At 41.8% G+C, this 19,570-nt stretch overlaps 2 protein-coding genes across 3 annotated transcripts; both read right to left on the bottom strand.

The window, feature by feature from the left end:
- Nucleotides 1-6: 6 nt before the first annotated feature.
- Nucleotides 7-5,485, bottom strand: LOC121599999 (prisilkin-39-like). Of its 2 annotated transcripts, XM_041928189.1 has the most exons (6): nt 5,404-5,485; nt 4,643-4,907; nt 2,107-2,326; nt 1,893-2,029; nt 1,657-1,771; nt 7-187 (listed from the first exon to the last, which is right to left on the bottom strand). In XM_041928189.1, exons 2-6 carry the CDS (start codon nt 4,667-4,669, stop codon nt 171-173), a joined length of 516 nt encoding a protein of 171 aa, XP_041784123.1. In that variant the 5' UTR covers nt 4,670-4,907; nt 5,404-5,485; the 3' UTR covers nt 7-170. The 2 variants fall into 2 exon arrangements, with proteins under 2 accessions (XP_041784123.1, XP_041784122.1); XM_041928188.1 differs by lacking the exon at nt 7-187 and having other exon boundaries at nt 1,084-1,771.
- Nucleotides 5,486-13,054: 7,569 nt separating this feature from the next.
- LOC121599885 (mucin-7-like) lies at nt 13,055-18,869 on the bottom strand. Its single transcript, XM_041927999.1, has 4 exons — nt 18,388-18,869; nt 15,461-15,792; nt 13,520-14,178; nt 13,055-13,442 (listed from the first exon to the last, which is right to left on the bottom strand). Exons 1-4 carry the CDS (start codon nt 18,406-18,408, stop codon nt 13,147-13,149), a joined length of 1,308 nt encoding a protein of 435 aa, XP_041783933.1. The 5' UTR covers nt 18,409-18,869; the 3' UTR covers nt 13,055-13,146.
- Nucleotides 18,870-19,570: the final 701 nt, after the last annotated feature.

Raw genomic sequence — 19,570 nt, 5'->3', positions numbered from 1 at the left:
AAAATAAACCAGTTTTTATTCTCTTCATTTAATTTGTCTTACAAAATTAGATAGATTTTGGCACAATTTTTTGCTTATTTTTGTGCCTGTTTTTGCAAACATGACGAAATTTGAGGAGCTTTTTAAAATGCTTCACACTGCAATACAAGTCCTCGCTTCTGTTTGCACTCCTAAAATACCGGCGGTGCTGTGGGAAAAAAATGGAAATCCGAAATAAAAACAAAGAGGCAAGAGCATTAACGAAAGAGTTGATTGCTTGAGAAGTTTCTTGACGTCGTAAAGAACAGACACAGTTTTGTAACAAATAAACGACACACATACACACGTACAGAAAGACAATACAACGCACAGAAAAAAAAAACGCATTCTACCCAGCAACACAAAAGGTTTACAAAGATCTCTTGGCAAAAAGCACAATTCACAGAAGCACAACTTTTTTTTAAAGGCTTTTTTACAGCGTCAACAAAAAGAGAAACAAACTCAACGAACGATTTAATTCGCCATTTAAATTCGAGTGCAGTGTGTCGCTTCAATGTTCGCGCAACAAAGATGGGACACCCGAAAAGCGAAGCGTCAGCGACAGCGAAAAAGAAGGAAATGTAACGGTTGAGGAACTTTTGTCTCCATCGCATAGAGAGCTGTTCCGACCGAGAGCGTCCGGTCGATGTGTGTGTGTGTGTTGCATTCTGCATGTGCAGTCAAGATGCAAACCTGTCGAACCGGCATTCCCGCTGCTGCTGCTGCTGCTTCTGATGCTAGCAGTGCAAAGAAAAAACAGACAATGGGATGAGAAATTCACATCGAAAGCAATTTCTTGTACGTCGAATGCAATTTTCCACCAAACCGGCAGGTGTGAAAGGGCTTCCAGCAGCTTCTATTACTCTCTGTTTCTCTTTTTTGGAAGGAATGCTAAGCATCTTACATAATTTTCTCTTTAAAAATCGTTTGGTGGGAATGATAAATTGAAGCAACGAAGTGGATGGCGCGAAATTAGCCGGCAAACGAGGTGACAACAGCGACACAGTGAATGGAAAGTGGCAATGCTTTTAACGCTTTTTTGTTTTCGTTTTTTGTTACGCGAAATTAGATCTTTGATCGACATCTTTATTTACTCGAGCAAGTACCATGAAGTGGCCCCCGTTTACCCACGCGCCTGGGATTTGCTGGTGGGCGTGAGGTACCGTTTCTGTTGCTCCTGATGGCTGAGATGAAGGGAATATAAATATAGCTTTTAGCACGTCAAGTCGGAACCGCTGGACGGATATTATTATCTACGCACAACAGGACATTCGGTTGTGGGCTGGATCGACAAATTGTAGCACTGTGGAGATTCGTTTTTGGTGTTTGCCATTTTGGTTTCAAACAGCGAGCACAGCATTTGTACAAAGCCCACACACACAGACGGACAGACATTGATTTAACGGACAGACAACACAACACAACACGTCACAAAAACGTCACAAACGTAGAGTGGTCTGCAGTGAGTGCGTCAAAGTCACCCGGCCGGTCCTTAGTTGTAGCCACGGAAACCGCTAACAAGGGTGGAGCCTACGTAGCCGGACGGTGAGGTGCCGCTGTAGTAGCCATAGCCCAGGTTGCGGTTGCCGTAGTAGTTGTCGTTGTTGTAGCCGTAGTACGACTGCAGCCCACCGTTACCTCCGAAGCCGCCGTAGCCGCCATAACCGCCGTAGCTGCCGCCACCGTACGCGGGCGATCCGACGCCCAGCGTGTTCGTGCCCGGGTAGTAGCCCGATCCGCCATAGCCGCCTCCCTTTTGCGCGTGAAGCATGTGAAGCAGAGCGTCAACGAGAGGAAGAGAACATTTGTTAAAAGGAACCATCCATTCCACAGCTCAGCACGATGGTTAGTGGTTCGAAAAAGTGGTTACATACCGGATAGTAGCCACCCTGCGGCAGATAACCGCCCTGTGGGTAGTAGCCACCCTGCGGGTAGTAACTACCGGACGGGTAATAGCCCCGATTGCCCGAATAGTACGTGCGGCTTCCCAGCAGCCCGCCCAGATCGAACACTGCCGCCAGAAAACGGAAGATAAAGAGGAACGTCAAAAGCGATGCAGCAGTTTCATCTCCTGCTATTGAAACTTACATCTTTCACTGGAGCCACCGCCGTAGTAGCTGCGCTGTGTCCTTGTCGAAGCGGCCGTACTCAACACCTCTCCGGCAGCCGACTGTTTGTCGACAGCTTCACTTACCTCAACCGGCGCATCGGTGGACGACAACGGTGTGTTCGTCGCTTCCCGGCGACCCCGCCCCAGCAACCGCTGACAGTGGACCGCTTGCGACAGTATCGAGGTCACCAGCAGCATCTGCAATGAATGGAGGGCATCGCCATCCCGCCGAATCCAAGGGTGAGAAGCTTGTGGTAAGTGTTGGGTAGTCTCTGATGAAAATGAACGATTACTACGCGGCCGCGCGCTTCTATTTACATCGCTTTGCACTTATTGTGTGCGTTATGTTGTGAGGGCGTATGATTGAAAATGGGATTACTATGAAACCCTCACACAAGCGTCGTTCAAATTGGAGCAACGCCGCTGTACACTGAACAGATCAGCTTGTTGAGATTTACGTGCCTTTTTATCGCAGAAGCATGCAAACCATTTCACATTACAATAACTGCTTGTAACATTCCATTACAAATGTTTTAATATGTAACAAAGGGAGGGTAAGCGCATCGTTTGTGGAGCAATGTGTAATCGAGCGTAAGCTTTTTTGTGGCTTGGTACGAACATATTTTCAATTTGAAAGGTTTTTCCGATTGGAAAAATACTCAACATTTCGAAAAAAAATAATTCATTATTACTGCGAAGCGTTACAAAAAGAAGTAAAATAAATGCTTCATTGAACCGTATTCCTTTATTGATAGTAGTGATGATATAGTAAATTACGTTAAAAAAAATGTAAAAAAAAAACAAATAGCCAAACACAGATGAAAAGATGAAAAATATTTAATAATAAACATTTCAAACTAAAGTTGCCCAGCTTGTCAAACAACCAAATACGGGTATTTGAAAATTGTTGCACACCACCCAATTATTGCACTGTGCGTAGAAATTGTTGCTTTTCCATATATTTGAAGCCTAAACCGCTAAGAATTGTGCATCACAGAATAAGGTTTATTTCGCCCTGTGAACCTCTATATTTTGATATTTTATATCTTAAATGTATGATATTTTATACGTATATTTTGACTGAAATCGAACAAAGTAATTCCCACGATTAGGTAGCAAAGACTTTTAGTTTGTTTTAATAAACACTGACTTTAGTCCGCTGTTTAATAATTGGAACCGTTTTTTCACCGTGCTATCATTTCGACAGCGTTTTGTTTACCATTGACGTGTGGCAGCAGGTGCAAGTTTGCTAGTTATTTTGCGGAATTCCGACTTGAACCAAGGATAAACGTTTAATCCAATAGCGTTTCGCACTGTTCTATACACTGTTCGATAGAAAACAGTTTTATTTCAGGGATTTTTTTGTCTATTGCAGTGTATTGGAAAGTGTGCAATAATAGAATTTTGAGTTTTGTATGTGTGCAACAATTGGATTTGTGAACAGGTTTAAAAACAGTATTTCTTATCATCATTCATCGTTTTTCTGCCTAAATAAAATAAACAAACTATTTTTTTAACAATAACCATGAATACTAGACACACATAACATGATTTTTTTGGTTTTATCCATCTCAAACGTATGAAATATTTCGGCTTTCCCTTAAGTGGGCAACAATTAGTAAATAACCCTACACGACTTAGTTAGGGGAAGGTTAAAAACGAAAGTTTTGCGCAAAACAAAAAGGCTAAAAATCGTTCACTATTTAAAGATACTTTAGTAAATTGAACTTGACAGAAATATGTAGTTTCAATATTTTTCTATGATTGTTTTTGTCTTTCCTGTTTATGATTTTTTTTTTGTTTTAGTGACGATATTAATTATACTTTTGTTTTTATTTATAACAGCTTCAATTCAACAGTTCAAAAATGTTATCTGATTGTTTGTTATAATTATATCAACAACCATGCTATTATTATTATCTTTTAGTTAATCTTCAACGGACAATATGGCCTAATAAGGATGGGTTACAAAAAATATGTTACATAGCAAATGATGCAAACATGTTGCCAAAATTTTAACTTAACAAGTGCAAAGTGTGACGAAAAAAAGAGCGGAAAAATGACAAATTAGGTTATAATGTTCAACATAATGGAACTTTTAACGATTTTCAACTATTAACCAGCACTTTCTCGGTAAATCATCATCCATATAAACTATGGTAAGCAAATTCCTACTTTGCCGTTCACATATTTGCCTTCGCAAGAGTTTTTTGCTGATCGTTTTTGTACGTCTTTTACTACATTCTTCAATCGCAGCCCGTGTCACGCTTCATGTCACCAGAACGCAAAGGAAATCGTTCTGCCAACTCCATTTCCTTTGCAAACTGCTCTGTCAGGTTACTTGGGCAGCGTTAGAAACGATGCAGCTTTACTAAAACCTTTGAACTTTTCTTCTTCTCTTACTCGAAACTACTGGAAGCTCTTCTTTTTGTGCATACACTTGAACTTAAAAATCCATCTACACTGACGCACTGAGACACACCCACCGAAAAAAGCCACTCTAAAGACACTCACCTTGAACAGTGAAGTTGCGGCCAACATTTTGCAAAACTTTAGACTCGACGTTTCTTCTCAGAGATGCAAAAATTCACGCTGGATAAACTTTCCACTGCCGGGGGAGTTGATTAATTGCGGGAAAAAAGCTAGACGACCCGGAAAAATACACTTTTGACACACTAAACTGCAGCTTTCGCGTGGGCCGGTCAAGTTGAGTTTGACTATTTTCGGAGGGGGAAGTGAACCTGATCTTTGCCGCGGAATTGCCGTTGCTTCAGATGAACTTTTGGGAAATGTAAATGAGAGAGGAAAAAGAGAGGTGAAAAAACCGAAACAATACAATCGATGCTATCCTACAGCTTGTTATTGCCGCTTATAAAGCGACGCGCGATAGAACCGAGGGGGGATCTTCCTTTCACTATCTTTCACTTGGGTGGTGGTGCACTCTTCCGCTCGCTGTTTTATGAATGTCTTGAATTATTTTTCCATCGCCGTTTCACCTGTTCGTTCATCCACTGACTACACACCAGCAGATGGAAATGGTCACGTTCCGTACTGTTTGGCACACGGGAAAAACGCGCTGCGCTATGATTTACATAGCGTCACACCGATTTTTCTAGCACCAAAACCAGAGTTCCGCACCAAACGCACCAAACGCACTATTGCGAAAGAAAATTCACGTTTTTCACGCCCGCATCGTACGGCACTGCACTTTACAGCACACACCTTGCTGTTTTTCGATTCTTTCTTCTGTTTTTTAGGGAAGGGTGTAAACTTACTGATTAGCCCTGCACAGCCTGCACTTTTCGAAGCGCTTGGAAGCTGCTGTTGCCCGCTGAAACGTTTGGCTGGAAGTAATGGTTTTTCCCAGTGCCGGCATGATTTTATAGTGAGTGAGTCGCGTTTGTTTTTTTTTTCTTTCGTTTGGTTTGATGCGTCACCTGCGTACCCGCGGCCAATGATCGTCGCAGCAAGCAGCGCACCCAAAGAAGTTTGCAGCAATGCTGTGCTTTGCAGAGGGGGACGGTACACAATGGTGCTCAATGTGCCGCCCTACAGACGAAGAGGCAGGTCAGTGAGCATGTTCGAGGGGGTCGATTGCGTTCGAGCATAGTGCGCGGGTGTGTACGAAGATTAGGCCCATCAGTGAAGGTTTTTTTTTTTGTCTTTCTGTGGGAAATTTGGCTCCAGTTCCGGTGCGTTAGGGTTCGTACAGTAAGTTTTTGAGGTTTGTACGATCGCCACGGATCGTACTGGATTGCGCACTGTTTTCTTTCCGCGTATCTTCGGTGTCCGATGCGATAAGCACGGCCACCCCATCATCGAGCATATCAGGTTTTGGGTGAGGTTAAGGAGTGGCGTGCGTTCGGTTGAACTTGAAGAACGCATTTGTAGTACCATTCCTTGGGTGGGCAAACGACCATTCCCGGTACCCGTATGTGAAGTGATGCAAATGATCCATGCCAACTTTCAGCACCACTACAAACTTCCTTATGTGTGTATGTGAGTTTCTGAAGGGGGTATCAGCAGTTGGACACAATTTGGACACAAGCAGGCAATCCTTTATTTGTCAACCGTAACAACGACAGCTTCCAGTGACGTGCAGTGTTAAGGTCACCTGAATGGAAAGACATCATGGTCGCACATTATTAGGGTGGATGATTAACACTACTTACCTGAAACACCTAAACACATCCACATTGAAGGTGAACTGTTACACTATTTACATAACGGACTATTTTTAAGAACTTGTCTACAAAACCGTGCACATAATACAAATTGGGTAACAGTAGAGGATGTTCTATCTCAGAATAAATCCATAAGCGATATCTTAAGTATGCCAAGTTCTATTTTTTAACAATTTTCGTTTAAAATACGGTCATTTTTGAAATAGCTTTGTACAGCCTTTGTAACATATAAAAGTGACCTAACTATAAAAGGAACTGAACCATTTCCGACCTTACTCAGCGCTAAACCATTTGTCGGACACTGCAGTTTTCTAGTTGCAGTACTAAATACTATATACAATGAGTTATTAACATTTTATGATACAGGAAATATCTTTTTAAGGTTTTTTTATTCAGGAGTAACGGTCCAAAAAGGCCGTATTGCTATCTTTTTAAGTTGAATACATTACATTACTGCTATTAATTAATTATTTATAATGTAATGAAAATGCTGTCCTATCGCTCCACATATATTAAAAGTTAATATTTACGAACAGTTTTCACAAAGATTGAAACGAACATCGCGATCTTAGAAAATTGTATCTTTGAGCATATATGATATTTTCTGTCTGTTTTTTTTTAATTATAAAGGTGCAGTTAAGAATTTGTTAAATTTGGGAATTGTTTTATTGTTAGGCTGACAGTTTGAAATAAACTCGATTTTAATAATAAAGCTCAATTTATATCAGTTATATCGTTTATATCATTAATTCCTTACATTATACTCTCTTTTGAATTCTGTTTATTGAAATTTTTGTTTTATTATATTATGTTCAATAAATTAGTATGGGGTAATTTACCCCAATTATTGCACACTGTTTACGTGAATTCGTTAACTGAGTTACGTGAATTGGAGTTACACGATATTTTTTTATTTTTGACAGATGTCAAATCAGTACAACTGTGTCCATCAATTGTCAAATGAAAATTAATTTACATTTTTTTTAGTTTTAAATCACAAAAAAACGGAAATAACTGAATTTTCTACACCAATTGCATCAAATAAGTAATAAATGACATAAATGAGTTGAATTTGGGCCTGTCTGGTGGTACAGTCGTCAACTCGTACGACGTAACAACATGCCCGTCATGGGTTCAAGCCCCGAATAGACCGTACCCCCATACGTAGGTCTGACTATCCTGCTATGGTTAACAATAAGTCACTGAAAGCCAAGCTCACTTCACTAGTGGGTACAGGCAGGCCTTGACCGACAGCGGTTGATTGTGCCAAGGAAGAAGAAGAAGAGTTGAATTTAATAAAAAATCATAATTAATCAAGTATATTTTGGCTGTGAAACGTATTATTCAAAAATCCGAGTTACGCGAATGTCTCCGTAACGCATTATTCGCATAACTCGGAGAAAGACTGTATGCCACAATCAAAGTTAGTAAATAGCTTTTTTTGATTTTTTAAAACTAAAGAAAATATTTCGTCAGCTTCCGATCAAATTGAATGGATTTTTAAGCAAAACCGTCAAAAATTGTGCCTCACAAAATTAGTGTGAACCTTTTATACTTGTGAACCCTATGAACAACTTATTCTTTATATTTTGGTTATAATCAAACAAATAAGGTTAAACCTCACAATTCAATAGTAAATAATTCGACTTTTTGCAAAGATATACTTATTTTCATCCACTGTTTAATAATTCGAGCAAAGAGGGTCCTTCGATCCTATTTATTGCACAGGCCAAAGCCTCCTGTTTTTATCGTGCTATCATTTTGACAGCATTTTGTGCTAGCATTTTGCGTAATTCCGGCTGAAAAAAGGACAAACATGTAATGTAACAGCTTTTCCTATTGTCCTAAGCACTATTAGATAGAATAACATCAATTTTAGTACTTATTTCTTGTTTATTTCAGTGTATTGGAAAGTGTGCAATAATAGAATTTGGAGATTTTGTAAGTGTACAACAATGGGTTTTTTGAACAGGTCTCAAAATTAGTATGTCTTGCCATTATTCATCATTTTTATCCCAAAAATAAAGCATACATACTATTTTGGAAACAATAATGATGTATGCTAGGCACAAATAACAAGAATATTGTGGTTTTATTTATCTCAAACATATGAAATACGTTGGCTGTTCTCTTAAGTGTGTAACAAGTGGCAAATTATCCTACTTTTTTTCTGGAAATGAGCTCAACACAATGTTTCCTCTCTCAATCGAAAATTTTATTTTATTTTATTACATAACGTAATTTTCTAGTTATTTTGAGCATTTTTAACTGTATCTTTTTACCTATCTAGGTATATTTATTTCTTAATTTCGAATATACTGATTAACTTTAGTTTTAACCCGTATTTTTTTTTTTGTTGTTATTTTTTATTCATTATGCAATTCATGATGATAAAACTCTTTACATTTTCCTTTCCCTTGAATCTGTTAAATGGTCACTTACATCTTACATTTTCTAATGAACACATCACATTTCAATAAAATAAAATTTAAAAGTACATTGATGCGCATAACACGACCCTTTTTCTAATTTTATTTCTGCTCCAACCGGTAGTACTTCCGGTACTGGCGAGAGTTTTGCTTCACCACGTTTCCCTTCAATTGTACAGTGTTTTTTCCTGCGTAATTACCACTTCCTATCTCAGCTCATTTTCCACCATGCTGCTCCTTTGTTCTTTGATCGGGATACATTAGACGACAAGAAAGGGAGCGTAAGTTTTATCGACCCCAAGACCGTTGACATCGGCTAATGTCCCACCGCGTTTCAAGAACCTTTTTCTACAAACACCCTCGCCTTGGAGCATTAAACGAGCTTCGGCCGAAGGAATCGTCTAATGTGCCCCGGTTGGACGAGAGCAACCTGTTTGATTCGGACATTAGCTAACCTTGGAGTAGCCCCGAAAAGGGTTGCGCCCTCCAAGCCACGATTGTGTAATTAGTGGGTGGGAAGAAGGATAATTTGTGGCTGATGTGTATTTACCAGCTAGGTAAATAACCGCAAACAAGCAGCTGAAGCGAGGTGAACCATTTTGGGAGCTTCAAACGTGCTGTGCTGTGTGTTTCATCCATTTGGGGAGCATTAAGAACGATTTGTGAATTACCCAATACACCCAACCCACTGCTGGCTTCACTGTTTGCCATTGCTTTATCGTGCTTTGGGACGCCCGATTGGAAGATTGGAAGGGTAAACCTTGGCCCAACGTGCTGCGCTGTGGTTTAACTTATCGATAATGGAAAACAAACCAATTCGATCCCTTCTAAGAATATTGGGAGATAGCAATGTGTGAGACGTTTGTTAATGAATGAAACTATAAAGAAGAAGAAGAGGAGTTTACACTTTCTTACATTGGCAGTAAACGAAACATTTTCTGATCATATTCATCGGAGCTTAGCACGGTTTTTGGTTGCCATTTACTCTAACGAGAACATTTATACCTTGAAAATATTGAAGTAAATATTTATATTTAAGAAAACTCATTTTAATTATATTCATACTACTTATGCTTTGAGTTTGATTCAATCATTACGAGAAACTAAAAGTAAGCTTCTCGAATTGATTTATGATTTCAATTCATGAACTATTCCACCTTTCCCATTAACAATGAATAGTTATCGATTTTTTAGAGCTTCTATTAGAACCGTACAATAATTTCATCGAAGAGTTTAATGTTCGGATTGCTCCATAATTGCTCTGACCTACCTATACTTATTCCGGACTTATTACGAATGGCGTTGCGTTCCACAATCAATAGTGTTATTAAATTTAGATCGTTGCTCCCTGTCCTTTGTTCGCCTGCGCAGTTAAAACAGGAATTCATATTTAATCAATTTAAAACATTAAAACGGTTCATACAACCCACCGTATTAAGCGTGATGCTTTCATCCACTCACGGCAAGCAGTTTTATAGATATTATTTTTGTACTATACATTATGCTGATCCTTTATTTTTGGTTGTTCTATGTAGCAAGTATTATTATTTGAACGCTTCTCATGCTGGAGTGTTTTTCAAACCAACTAAAAACACAGCTGTCAGCTATCCCATAGCACCGTGGTCTATTATGCATTTATAAATCGCTCATCATTTTCGATGTCGATGTTTATTGAGTAAGCTTGTTTTTTGTTTTTGTTTTCTGCTAGCTCATCTAGCAATACTGCACAGTTGGAGTTCACACCCCATGGGTTTTAAACATAAAGAATCCAATACCGCTACGCCCAGTACATCCAGCCCAAGTAACAGCGTGGGTGGGAAAGCAAACGTGCACGGGGCTTTGTGTGCAAACGTGCCACCATGTTGTACAGATAGCTTGGGCACGATAAGTGCGTCTCTGTGCGAGCTGCATTTGGGAAGTTTGCTAAAGTTTACCGACCAAAAGCCCATGCATGCGACATTCAAACGGACGTAAAGGGCCGTCTTTATGTCGTGCAAATAGGGTGAATAGGGTGGGAAATTGCGTGAGCAAATTGCCGGTTTTCATTAGCCGCTCGATGTGTCGTAGAAGCTTGCTGTGTACTTTAACACATTGGGCTAGGTTTATTCGCCAGTTGTTTTGGTTCATTCGTTCGTAACAATCCACGAGCTTGTGTGTTGTTTTATTCACCCTTATTCAAGTCATCTTTTATTTGTTGATTTTTAACTTTTCTAGATTGTAATGAATTTCCTAACATCTATTCTTATCACTTAGCAAACTTGTTAGAGCAAACACCACATGCAGCCACAACGCCCTTAAAGTGATCAACCAAAGCTTATGACACCTGTCGGCCCATTGAGCCCGGCGTTACCATGAGCTACAAAGCGATCGTGCGTTATGCAACGCCACCCTATGACACATACTGGCACAAACACGCACTCTTGTCCCTCCCCTCCTCAGATAACGGCCATGCGACGTTGACGACTGCGGAGACACCTGATAGACACTAATGGGACCCCAGATGCTGGCGGAAAAGCGGCTGCACTAATGCTCTGTCAAAACCGCAAGACCGCATGAGTGCAGCCGAATGAGCCGATGCGAGGTACGACCCCCACCCATTCGGTCACTCGGTGTGAAACGGCCCAATGTCAGGGTTTTGCTCAATTGTTACCATTGTATTACATCTGGGCAGAGGTCACTTTGGCAAGGGAGAAATATATGACCGGTCCCTTTTTGCAGTTCGGAAACCGAAAACTAGAGCTAAGCAACAATGACACAGTTTCGTGTAACTAACTGGGTGGTCCAGCGGGGAGAACAGATCAACCTCAAACGTACACATTGTGGGAGTTCTAAGTAGCAGAGGAGGCTGCAAATATGGACGAGCACATCATCGAACACGATGCGATAAGTGCTAATCGTTTTGATCGGCATCCGGGTAGTTTGGTAGTGCGTTCAATGTGCGTTGAGTGAGTTGTTCCAACATCGAGCACGTCCAGTCGAGATACATCCGCTCGCCATTAGGCTTCGTTCTGGATGTTATAAAAGCAATGGGTGGTTTTGGAATCGTACCACTATTTACCTGTCTTCGTATAGGAAGATATTCTCATCAGCAGAAATTTGAACCGCAGGCTCTGCTAAGCATTTTCCTTAAACCTTAATAAATTCACAGAAGCTAGAAACCTTGTCCACTTACCGATAAGGCTCGTCAAAATACTATGTTTACGTGAGTTGCATCGAATTGCTAATGTGTGTTTGTACGGTCTCTCTACGATTGGAAAAGCAGTTTTCTTCGGAATTCTGCTCCAAATCCTTACCAAGATTGATGTAAACTTCACCTTTTTCCCTTTACAAATTAACGAGAATCTATAATTCCTCTCTGTGCCTTTAGTGCGTCGGTAGAAGAATCTAAGCCTTTTAATGCTGGGGTCGACAATTTTTTTGTTAAAATAAATCGTTTAAAAGATATCGAGGAATCTGTGGGTTAATATTCTGAACGAGTCTTCTATTTTCTTCTATTTTAACCTTAAGTGTTGCAATTATAAAGGAATTGCAAGTCTAACGGAGCGTTCAAATGATGGCATGTGTTTTAAAAAGCTATATAACAATCTCATTTAATTGGTGTACTGCCTCTCAGTAGGGGCAACGGACGCAGTTGGTTGAAATGTTTCGAGATTTTGAAAGCCCAAATCAGACTGCCAATGAATTAGAATCCACTTTTCTTTTTCTGACTGATCATCCATGGCTCAAGCTATTTTGTGATCCAAAACAGTGTTACAAGCAATGAAAATGTGTTCTTCACGGTATTGCTTTTTCTAACCATACAAATTCCGATTCTTTGCCGACCCCTGGTTTTTCTTATTGATTTCATGGACATGATTGCAAACACTTGCAGAGCTCTGTAAATTATCTATCAAAGCAGATGCGATACAAAGTACTGTAGATACTGCAGACTAGCTCTTACATTCAATGAATTGCCGCAGCACCTGCTCTAATCGATAGCTCGTGTAATACTCATTGAGTAAGCGCCTTGAAAAAATTCTCAGGGCAAAATGATCACAAAGAACAAACTGCTCGCATCCAATTCTGAGTCAAGTTGTGAAATGATCCATCATTAAAGTAAAATATGAAAGCATTGAAAACACCAATGAACAAACATGCATTAACATACCCATTTTGCCCCATTCTGTTACCCAACTACGCATAATCGCAATCCACAAACGAAAATCCAATCTGAAAACGAAACCACTGTGCTTCACCACCGAATGTCCCTCAAAATCCGAAACAGAACTTAAAACTGAAATGAAAAAATAACCCAAACCACCGTTTGCAGTAGATCGTTTTTTTTAATTTTATTTATTTTAAAACTTAAAAATAGGATCGACAATATGGGTTTGCTTTGCTGCTCTTTCATCGCCACCCCACATCGCTAACCACAGGTATTACACCGCGACGGACCGTAACCAAGCGATGGTATGGCAAACTGGCTACCGGCGGGCAGTCCACCGGCCCCCTGCGACACCGCTCCCCGACCACCGGGCAGCGAGTCGACGATGACGAGCGGCAGGAACACCTGCTTCGCGTTGGGATTGACTGCGCCGAGCGAACCGTTATCGTCACAGTCCGCTGGTGCCTTCGACTTTGGAGCGGTGTTGAGCGACGAGAGCAGCATCTGGAGCAGCAGCTTCAGCTCGGAAATATCCTGCCCGACCGCTTGGAGATCCTCTGTAAGGGAAACATGAAGGCAAACAAGAGGATAAAGTAATCCGTTTTCCGTGGAGCAAATCCCCACCGGTACTTACGTGGTGGTTTGAGCGTTTCCGCCTGGTTGGTGGCCGGAGCTCCAATGAAGTTATCCCGGTTGTTGCCGAACTTGTTGCCGCTGGGCTTGGACGAGGGCTGAGCCGGGAAGCTGTTTGGCTTGAGCGTGTTCTTCGGTGCCGTACGAGCCTGGGTCGTTTGTACCGGCGCTGGGACACGCGTTGTCACGGGCGCCTGTGGCTGCTGGCGTGGGGCGGCCGTCGTTGGTCGGGGAGATGGGCGGGTAGTGGTTACTTTTGGCGACGATTTCGGCGTTGGTTTGCGGGTCGTTGGAGCAGGGGCCGCTGCACGCGGTGTGGTCGCTTTGGCAGTGGTCGATGGTGATTGGGCACGCCGGGTTGCGCCCGAAGTCGTGCGTGGCGTGGTACGGGGCGGAGTCGGTCGAGTGGTGCGGGAAGATGGCGGAGGTGGCCGGGTGGCAGCGGGTGACGGTGAGGGTGCCGGTCGCTTCGAGGTCGGTGCCGAAGCCTTTGGTTTCTGGGTCGTTTGTGTGACGCTGCCGTCATCGTTCACCTGGAAGCCTCTCGGAATGGACAGCTCGTTGCGCTCTTCCTTGCTCTTCTGCAGCACCCGACAGACGTCGGGGAAGTAGAGCTTTTCCCAGTCGTACGTTTCACCGACGGCATCGTAAATGTTGGCCCTGGCGATTTAAACGAAAGAGACGAGTGATGAATGCATCGAAGCATTGCCTCTAGTGCGCCTTTAGAGTCTTGATTGAATTTGGGGATATTGCAGTTTCTGTGTGGGAAAATGTCTTTGAACGGTTCAAACCCGATTTAACTAAAGCTGATTGCATCCATTTCTTAAAGGGAATGGAATTTTAATTGGAAAATATACAACATTGCACATCGCTGCAAATTGAGAGCTTTATTATCTAGGAACAGCCTAACAACATTATGCTAACATCCCTCAGAAACACTTTGAATTGAAAGCTGCTCATCATTCCAAACTCAGTGATTGACTTTATTTTCCACGAATAGCCTTACAGCTTTTGCCTATCACTCTCGCGGAATATTTTGAATTGAAAGCTACTCAAATACATCGTCCCGAATTGAAGAAATGGCTTTATGTTCCCCGAACAACCTAACAGCATTGTGGCTAATATCTCTCAGGAACATTCTGAAATTAATTTAAACTATACTGGGAACTAAATTTTCCAAACGGTGAATCTATTACACTTTAATTGCTGTGTTTGTAGCTCGCACACACTAGAACGAACGAACGTACCTCTCCAAACACTGATGGAACGACCAACCGTCGTCCTCGAAAAACACTGTGCTCGACAAATACAGACACAAAAGCAGAGAACCACCTGACCAGTTGGAGATTCGCTGTGCCACTAGGACAAGTCTGCAAGAAGAATGAGGCCCGTCCTACTTCTGTGTTACCAAGAAATTAGAGGAGAGCTCCACAATAGTCTGGGAAACACCAATTTCCTGCTACCGTATCCAACACCCATACTTGAGGGCGTGATGTCACCGATCGTGTTAATGACTACAAATTACAAATTAATCTAATTACAGGTCAATACTACAGTGAAGTTTTGTACAAAATATTTACCAGATGTTGCTTTTGCTCATGCATCATGTTAATTGTATGCCATCAAAATGTATTGCGAATAATTTTATACAAGGAGTTTTGCTCTGAGGTAATCTCGAGCCCTTATTCAGTATCTGAGTATACTAGAAAGTCATAAAAACATGCTCATTCCTATTTACAAATTCCACGTTGCACTTCAGTAAATCAATTTTATCTTTCGATCTTATATCCTAACATCCTCAGTATATACAACCTTTGGGCTTTTCCGTTTTTTACGACTCCCTTTTCCACACAAATCCTTATCACGTTTCCCAGATCGCCATTTCCGCCCGAGTTTGGATCGGAAATTTAATCAAAGCTCAACGGCCAGCCACTCTACTTACACACTGTTAGCGACCCGGTCGCTGTACACCTTGGTCGGTTGGTTCGGTGGCACCACCCGGTACCCCTTCAGATCGGACACGTAGTGGTAGAGATGGGTACCGTTGGTCGGATCGACAAACCCGTAACATCCGTACGTCACACCGTCCGGGCCCTTCACCTTGTGCTGGTACTGGTTGTAGTTGCGCCGCGGCACATTGTAGCCATAGTTGAACGAGCCTTCCACCGTCCTGCCCTGATGGTACAGCTTCGAGTCCGAGTCGACCTTGATGTCGATATCGATGTTATCGTTCAGTGCAGCACCGAACACGCTGCACACGCCGCACAGGGCAATCTGTTAAGGAATGGAGAGAGAACGAGCAAGAGCATGTAAAAGACAACAAACATCGCAGCAGCAGCATGGAAATGAAGCCCAGAAATCGGTTTAGGGATGAGCTAAGCGGCCAAGAATGCCATCAAATAGATTTCAATTTATCGATAGCCAAACGCCCGAATTCGTTACAAATCGATTGGTCGACCCCGAGCCGCAGCAGCGCGATTAATCCCACGCAACTGCGGTGACATCTGCCTACGCACGGGTCGCATCTTCAGTTCTACAAGCCACTCCACCTTCTTCTTCTAAAATGCCACGGTTATGATACAGTATCTGCTCGGTCGGTCAGAAAACGCGGCTATGCATAATTCCGGAGCAGTGGAATATTTAATGCCCGCGATGACACCTGGTGACATCAGTTGGTCGCCACACGGTCAGCCTCCCCAAAACTCTGGGCCAACCGGTTAGATCGACCAGAGTGGGGTGGGGGGGGGGGGTGTCCGAAAAACGCAATCCGTCATCAAGGTCGCGCAATGTGTAAAGTAATGTGTGCCGGACAAATTTCGACCGTTTTTCGGCAGCTGGCTCGATTGTGGCCGGTTCATTAGAGCCGCGCGTGGTGAAAACATGCTAATTCTCCGTCCTCCAGTCGTAAATAAAACAAAATCAAACCTAGGGACAACATCGAGCTTTGCGCCACAAACCCCGCTCACCGCACTCACACGAGCGCTATCAAAGGCGGAAATGAATCGGTGTGGCGGTGCGTTTCGGTATCGTTTCAGGGCACGTTGCATAAATTAATGCTCATTTACAGCCAGTAATCCGAACGCGGCGATTTGTTACACCGGATGGTGCGTGTAAAGCTGTAGAACATGTTTTTTTGTGTGTGCTGTGTTGCTGTTTAATTCATTTCCTAGTGGAAAATTATGCTATCAACGGTGTAGGACGCTACGGACAAGTTGAATTGATTGATAAAAATTGAGGTCCATTATAACCACAAGTTCTAAGGTTATTTTTATGGCATAAAAACAAGGGCAGATTTATTAATGGGATTTTTATCAAATTTACACACATCATGATATATCCGTAGGCAATAGAGATTGATTTTGGAATTCTTGACACTTCAATTCCTTCCAATTGTATTCGGTCCAACTTGGCCTCGACATAGGATTGCAGTTGTAGGGGTCAATTATTTTGTTGGGCTTCAAACCAATCAACGGTTTTGCTAGTGCATAGCTCACGAGTATTTAGCTCAATTTCACCACAATGGGAAAACATTTCATTGCATTTTTCGTGAATGCTCGTAGCGAGCCAACGCTCAGAGTATTCGAGACTAATTGGATCAGGAGCAAAAGTGCAGTCAACTTTCGGAAATACTTGACTGCAAAAAGCAGCTTTTAATGGGAAGGATCTGTATGCAAAAAATAATTCTATAGCAGCTGTGGTTATTCCGCAATCATTTCCTAACATTTTTCAATCATTGACGCAATCGTTTCAGGAGGTACAATGTGTTCAAAATACTTGATAATAGCTTAATGCACATTATTTATCCAAATTGGAGAGTTTTCTTGGCTAAGGATGTATATTAAGCGACAATTTAGAAGTAATTTGACAATTTTTCGTGGCACAAGTTTGTAATTTATTAGCATGAGGTTAAATATCTGTTTTCATTTTCCACGTAATGTCCGTTAGGGGTGAAGAAGGAGAGATAAAAACTGGCCTGATTTAATAGGAGAAGTTTTGACAACTGGAAACTTTTTCCACATTATTCATATGCTCCTAATGCATGGCTACAATGTTATCTAAAATTTTGCCAAATATGCCATCTAAAGAGATGCATTCCTACACACACATCTACGCAACTCATGCTACAAATTAGTAGCTAGACGAAACTATCATTGATAAAACATATATTAAACTATACGTCTGGCCATGTTGCTGAGTTTACTCTAGATAATAAAATAGTTAAAATATATTAAAAAGTAGCAAAATCTCAAAGCCAAGATTAGGGACAAAAGCTTACAATTTGACAAATTGGTCTTAATTTTGTCACTATTTTGGCCAGCTATATCTTGCAGTTTGCCTAACTTACACAAAATTATCTCAAGATTTATAATATTTTTTCTTTTATTTTCTACTATATTACATTAATGTTTAACCAAATATAATGATGGTGATGGTGATGATTCGTTATTTCAGTATTTTTTTACAGTCTAAATAGTTGGGGAGTTAAATATCCTGTCTTTTTATTAAAATTTTCAAAAATTCACGTTCACTTTCATGCAACCTGGAATACGAGTTTTAAATGAAATTAAAAAAATGGTGCAAATGGAACAAACTGATATTTTAACGAATTTTTTATTAAGATGCTTAAGATTTGTTTTAGAAATTAGCACATTAATCCCTTGCATGCTTTAATGTTTTCTCAGAACATTAATACAGCGTAGATCTGTCACATATTCTGAAGACCATCAAAAGATAGCTTAAATGTACGTTTGCGGTGATGCACAGCATCTGCAAATTTTATTCACGTACATTATGTTCCATCATTATCCCTATCCCGTTTAACGTTTATGGACAGGAAAATCCTAATTTATTCACCCATTATTCACTTACCACCACGCGCAAGCTCCACATAGTCACTGAGTTGGCAGAGCGCTGATAAATTAAGCGCCTCACTGTGGACGGCTCACCAAGCGGCCAGCCAGCAAACGAGAAGTACAAATAATTCTTGCTCCACCAAACCAAACAAAAAATCCCGATTCTTCCACTCTACTTAAAGTTGGCCGCGATTCCACGCTAGTGCCAATATTAATGTCCGGCAATTTGCACTGGCAGCACAACAATCGACTATGGTCGGCAAAATGTCCACCCGGAATCTAAAATACCCTGTGGCCCGGTGAAAAACGACGCTTGTATTATTTATAAGACTGCGTACAGACACACGCACAGATGGACACACGCGAAAACAAAAACCTTCCAAAATCTCGCTCGAGGATGCTTGCTCACACACACGCACACGCACGCACGATTCGTTTCGTTCAGCACGTTCAGCCCAAGTCACCAGCCGGCGTTCGACTAAAGCTTGGCTAACGTTTGAAGCACTTTTAAATAGGTGACAAACAAAAAGGAAAGAAACACATATCCCTCTCCTCCCTACCCACGTTATCGGTGGGAGCATTCGAAGCTAACCAACCGAAAAGGAACACAGCACTGGGTTCATCTTCTGGCAGCATCCTGAGCGGCTGCTACCGCCTTGGTATGGGGCCTGGCGACGGCGCCGGTAGATGGTGGAGACGTAAGATAAAGCTACGCGCATCCACACATTTGGGGTCGGCAGTGGCACGTATGGTGCGCCCCAGCGTGGACCGTTTTATATCTTCGTTTTTGCATTTTTGATGAGGAGACCCCAAGCAGAAACCGCGCATCGTCCGCGAGGGGCGCCCCGAGAGTGCGACTTATGGCTTTGGTAGATCATCGAAAAACCAGATCTGAGCTGAGAGGGACAGGAGAAAAATGGAGGAGAGCTATGGTACACACACACGAGCGCTCTGATGGTGGTTTGAACGATGATTTCCAATTATTTTTGAAGCTCATCTGCTAATAGAACTGTCTCTTCCGTCATCTTCCGGACGCGGGCAGTAGATCATCCCACACGTACCTAAAACGCGGGTTTTTCGGTACCACGCTCGGTATTACTAATTTATGAGACAAATTACCAAACCTTCTCCGGCAGCTGATGCCTCGTACTTGTGGTAGTCCTGCCGTCCCTTAACCTGTCGGATGGCTTAAGTGTACC

Source organism: Anopheles merus, chromosome 3L (genome assembly GCF_017562075.2).
Source record: "Anopheles merus strain MAF chromosome 3L, AmerM5.1, whole genome shotgun sequence".
Lineage (NCBI taxonomy): Eukaryota > Metazoa > Arthropoda > Insecta > Diptera > Culicidae > Anopheles > Anopheles merus.
This window is presented reverse-complemented; position numbering and strand designations above follow the sequence as displayed.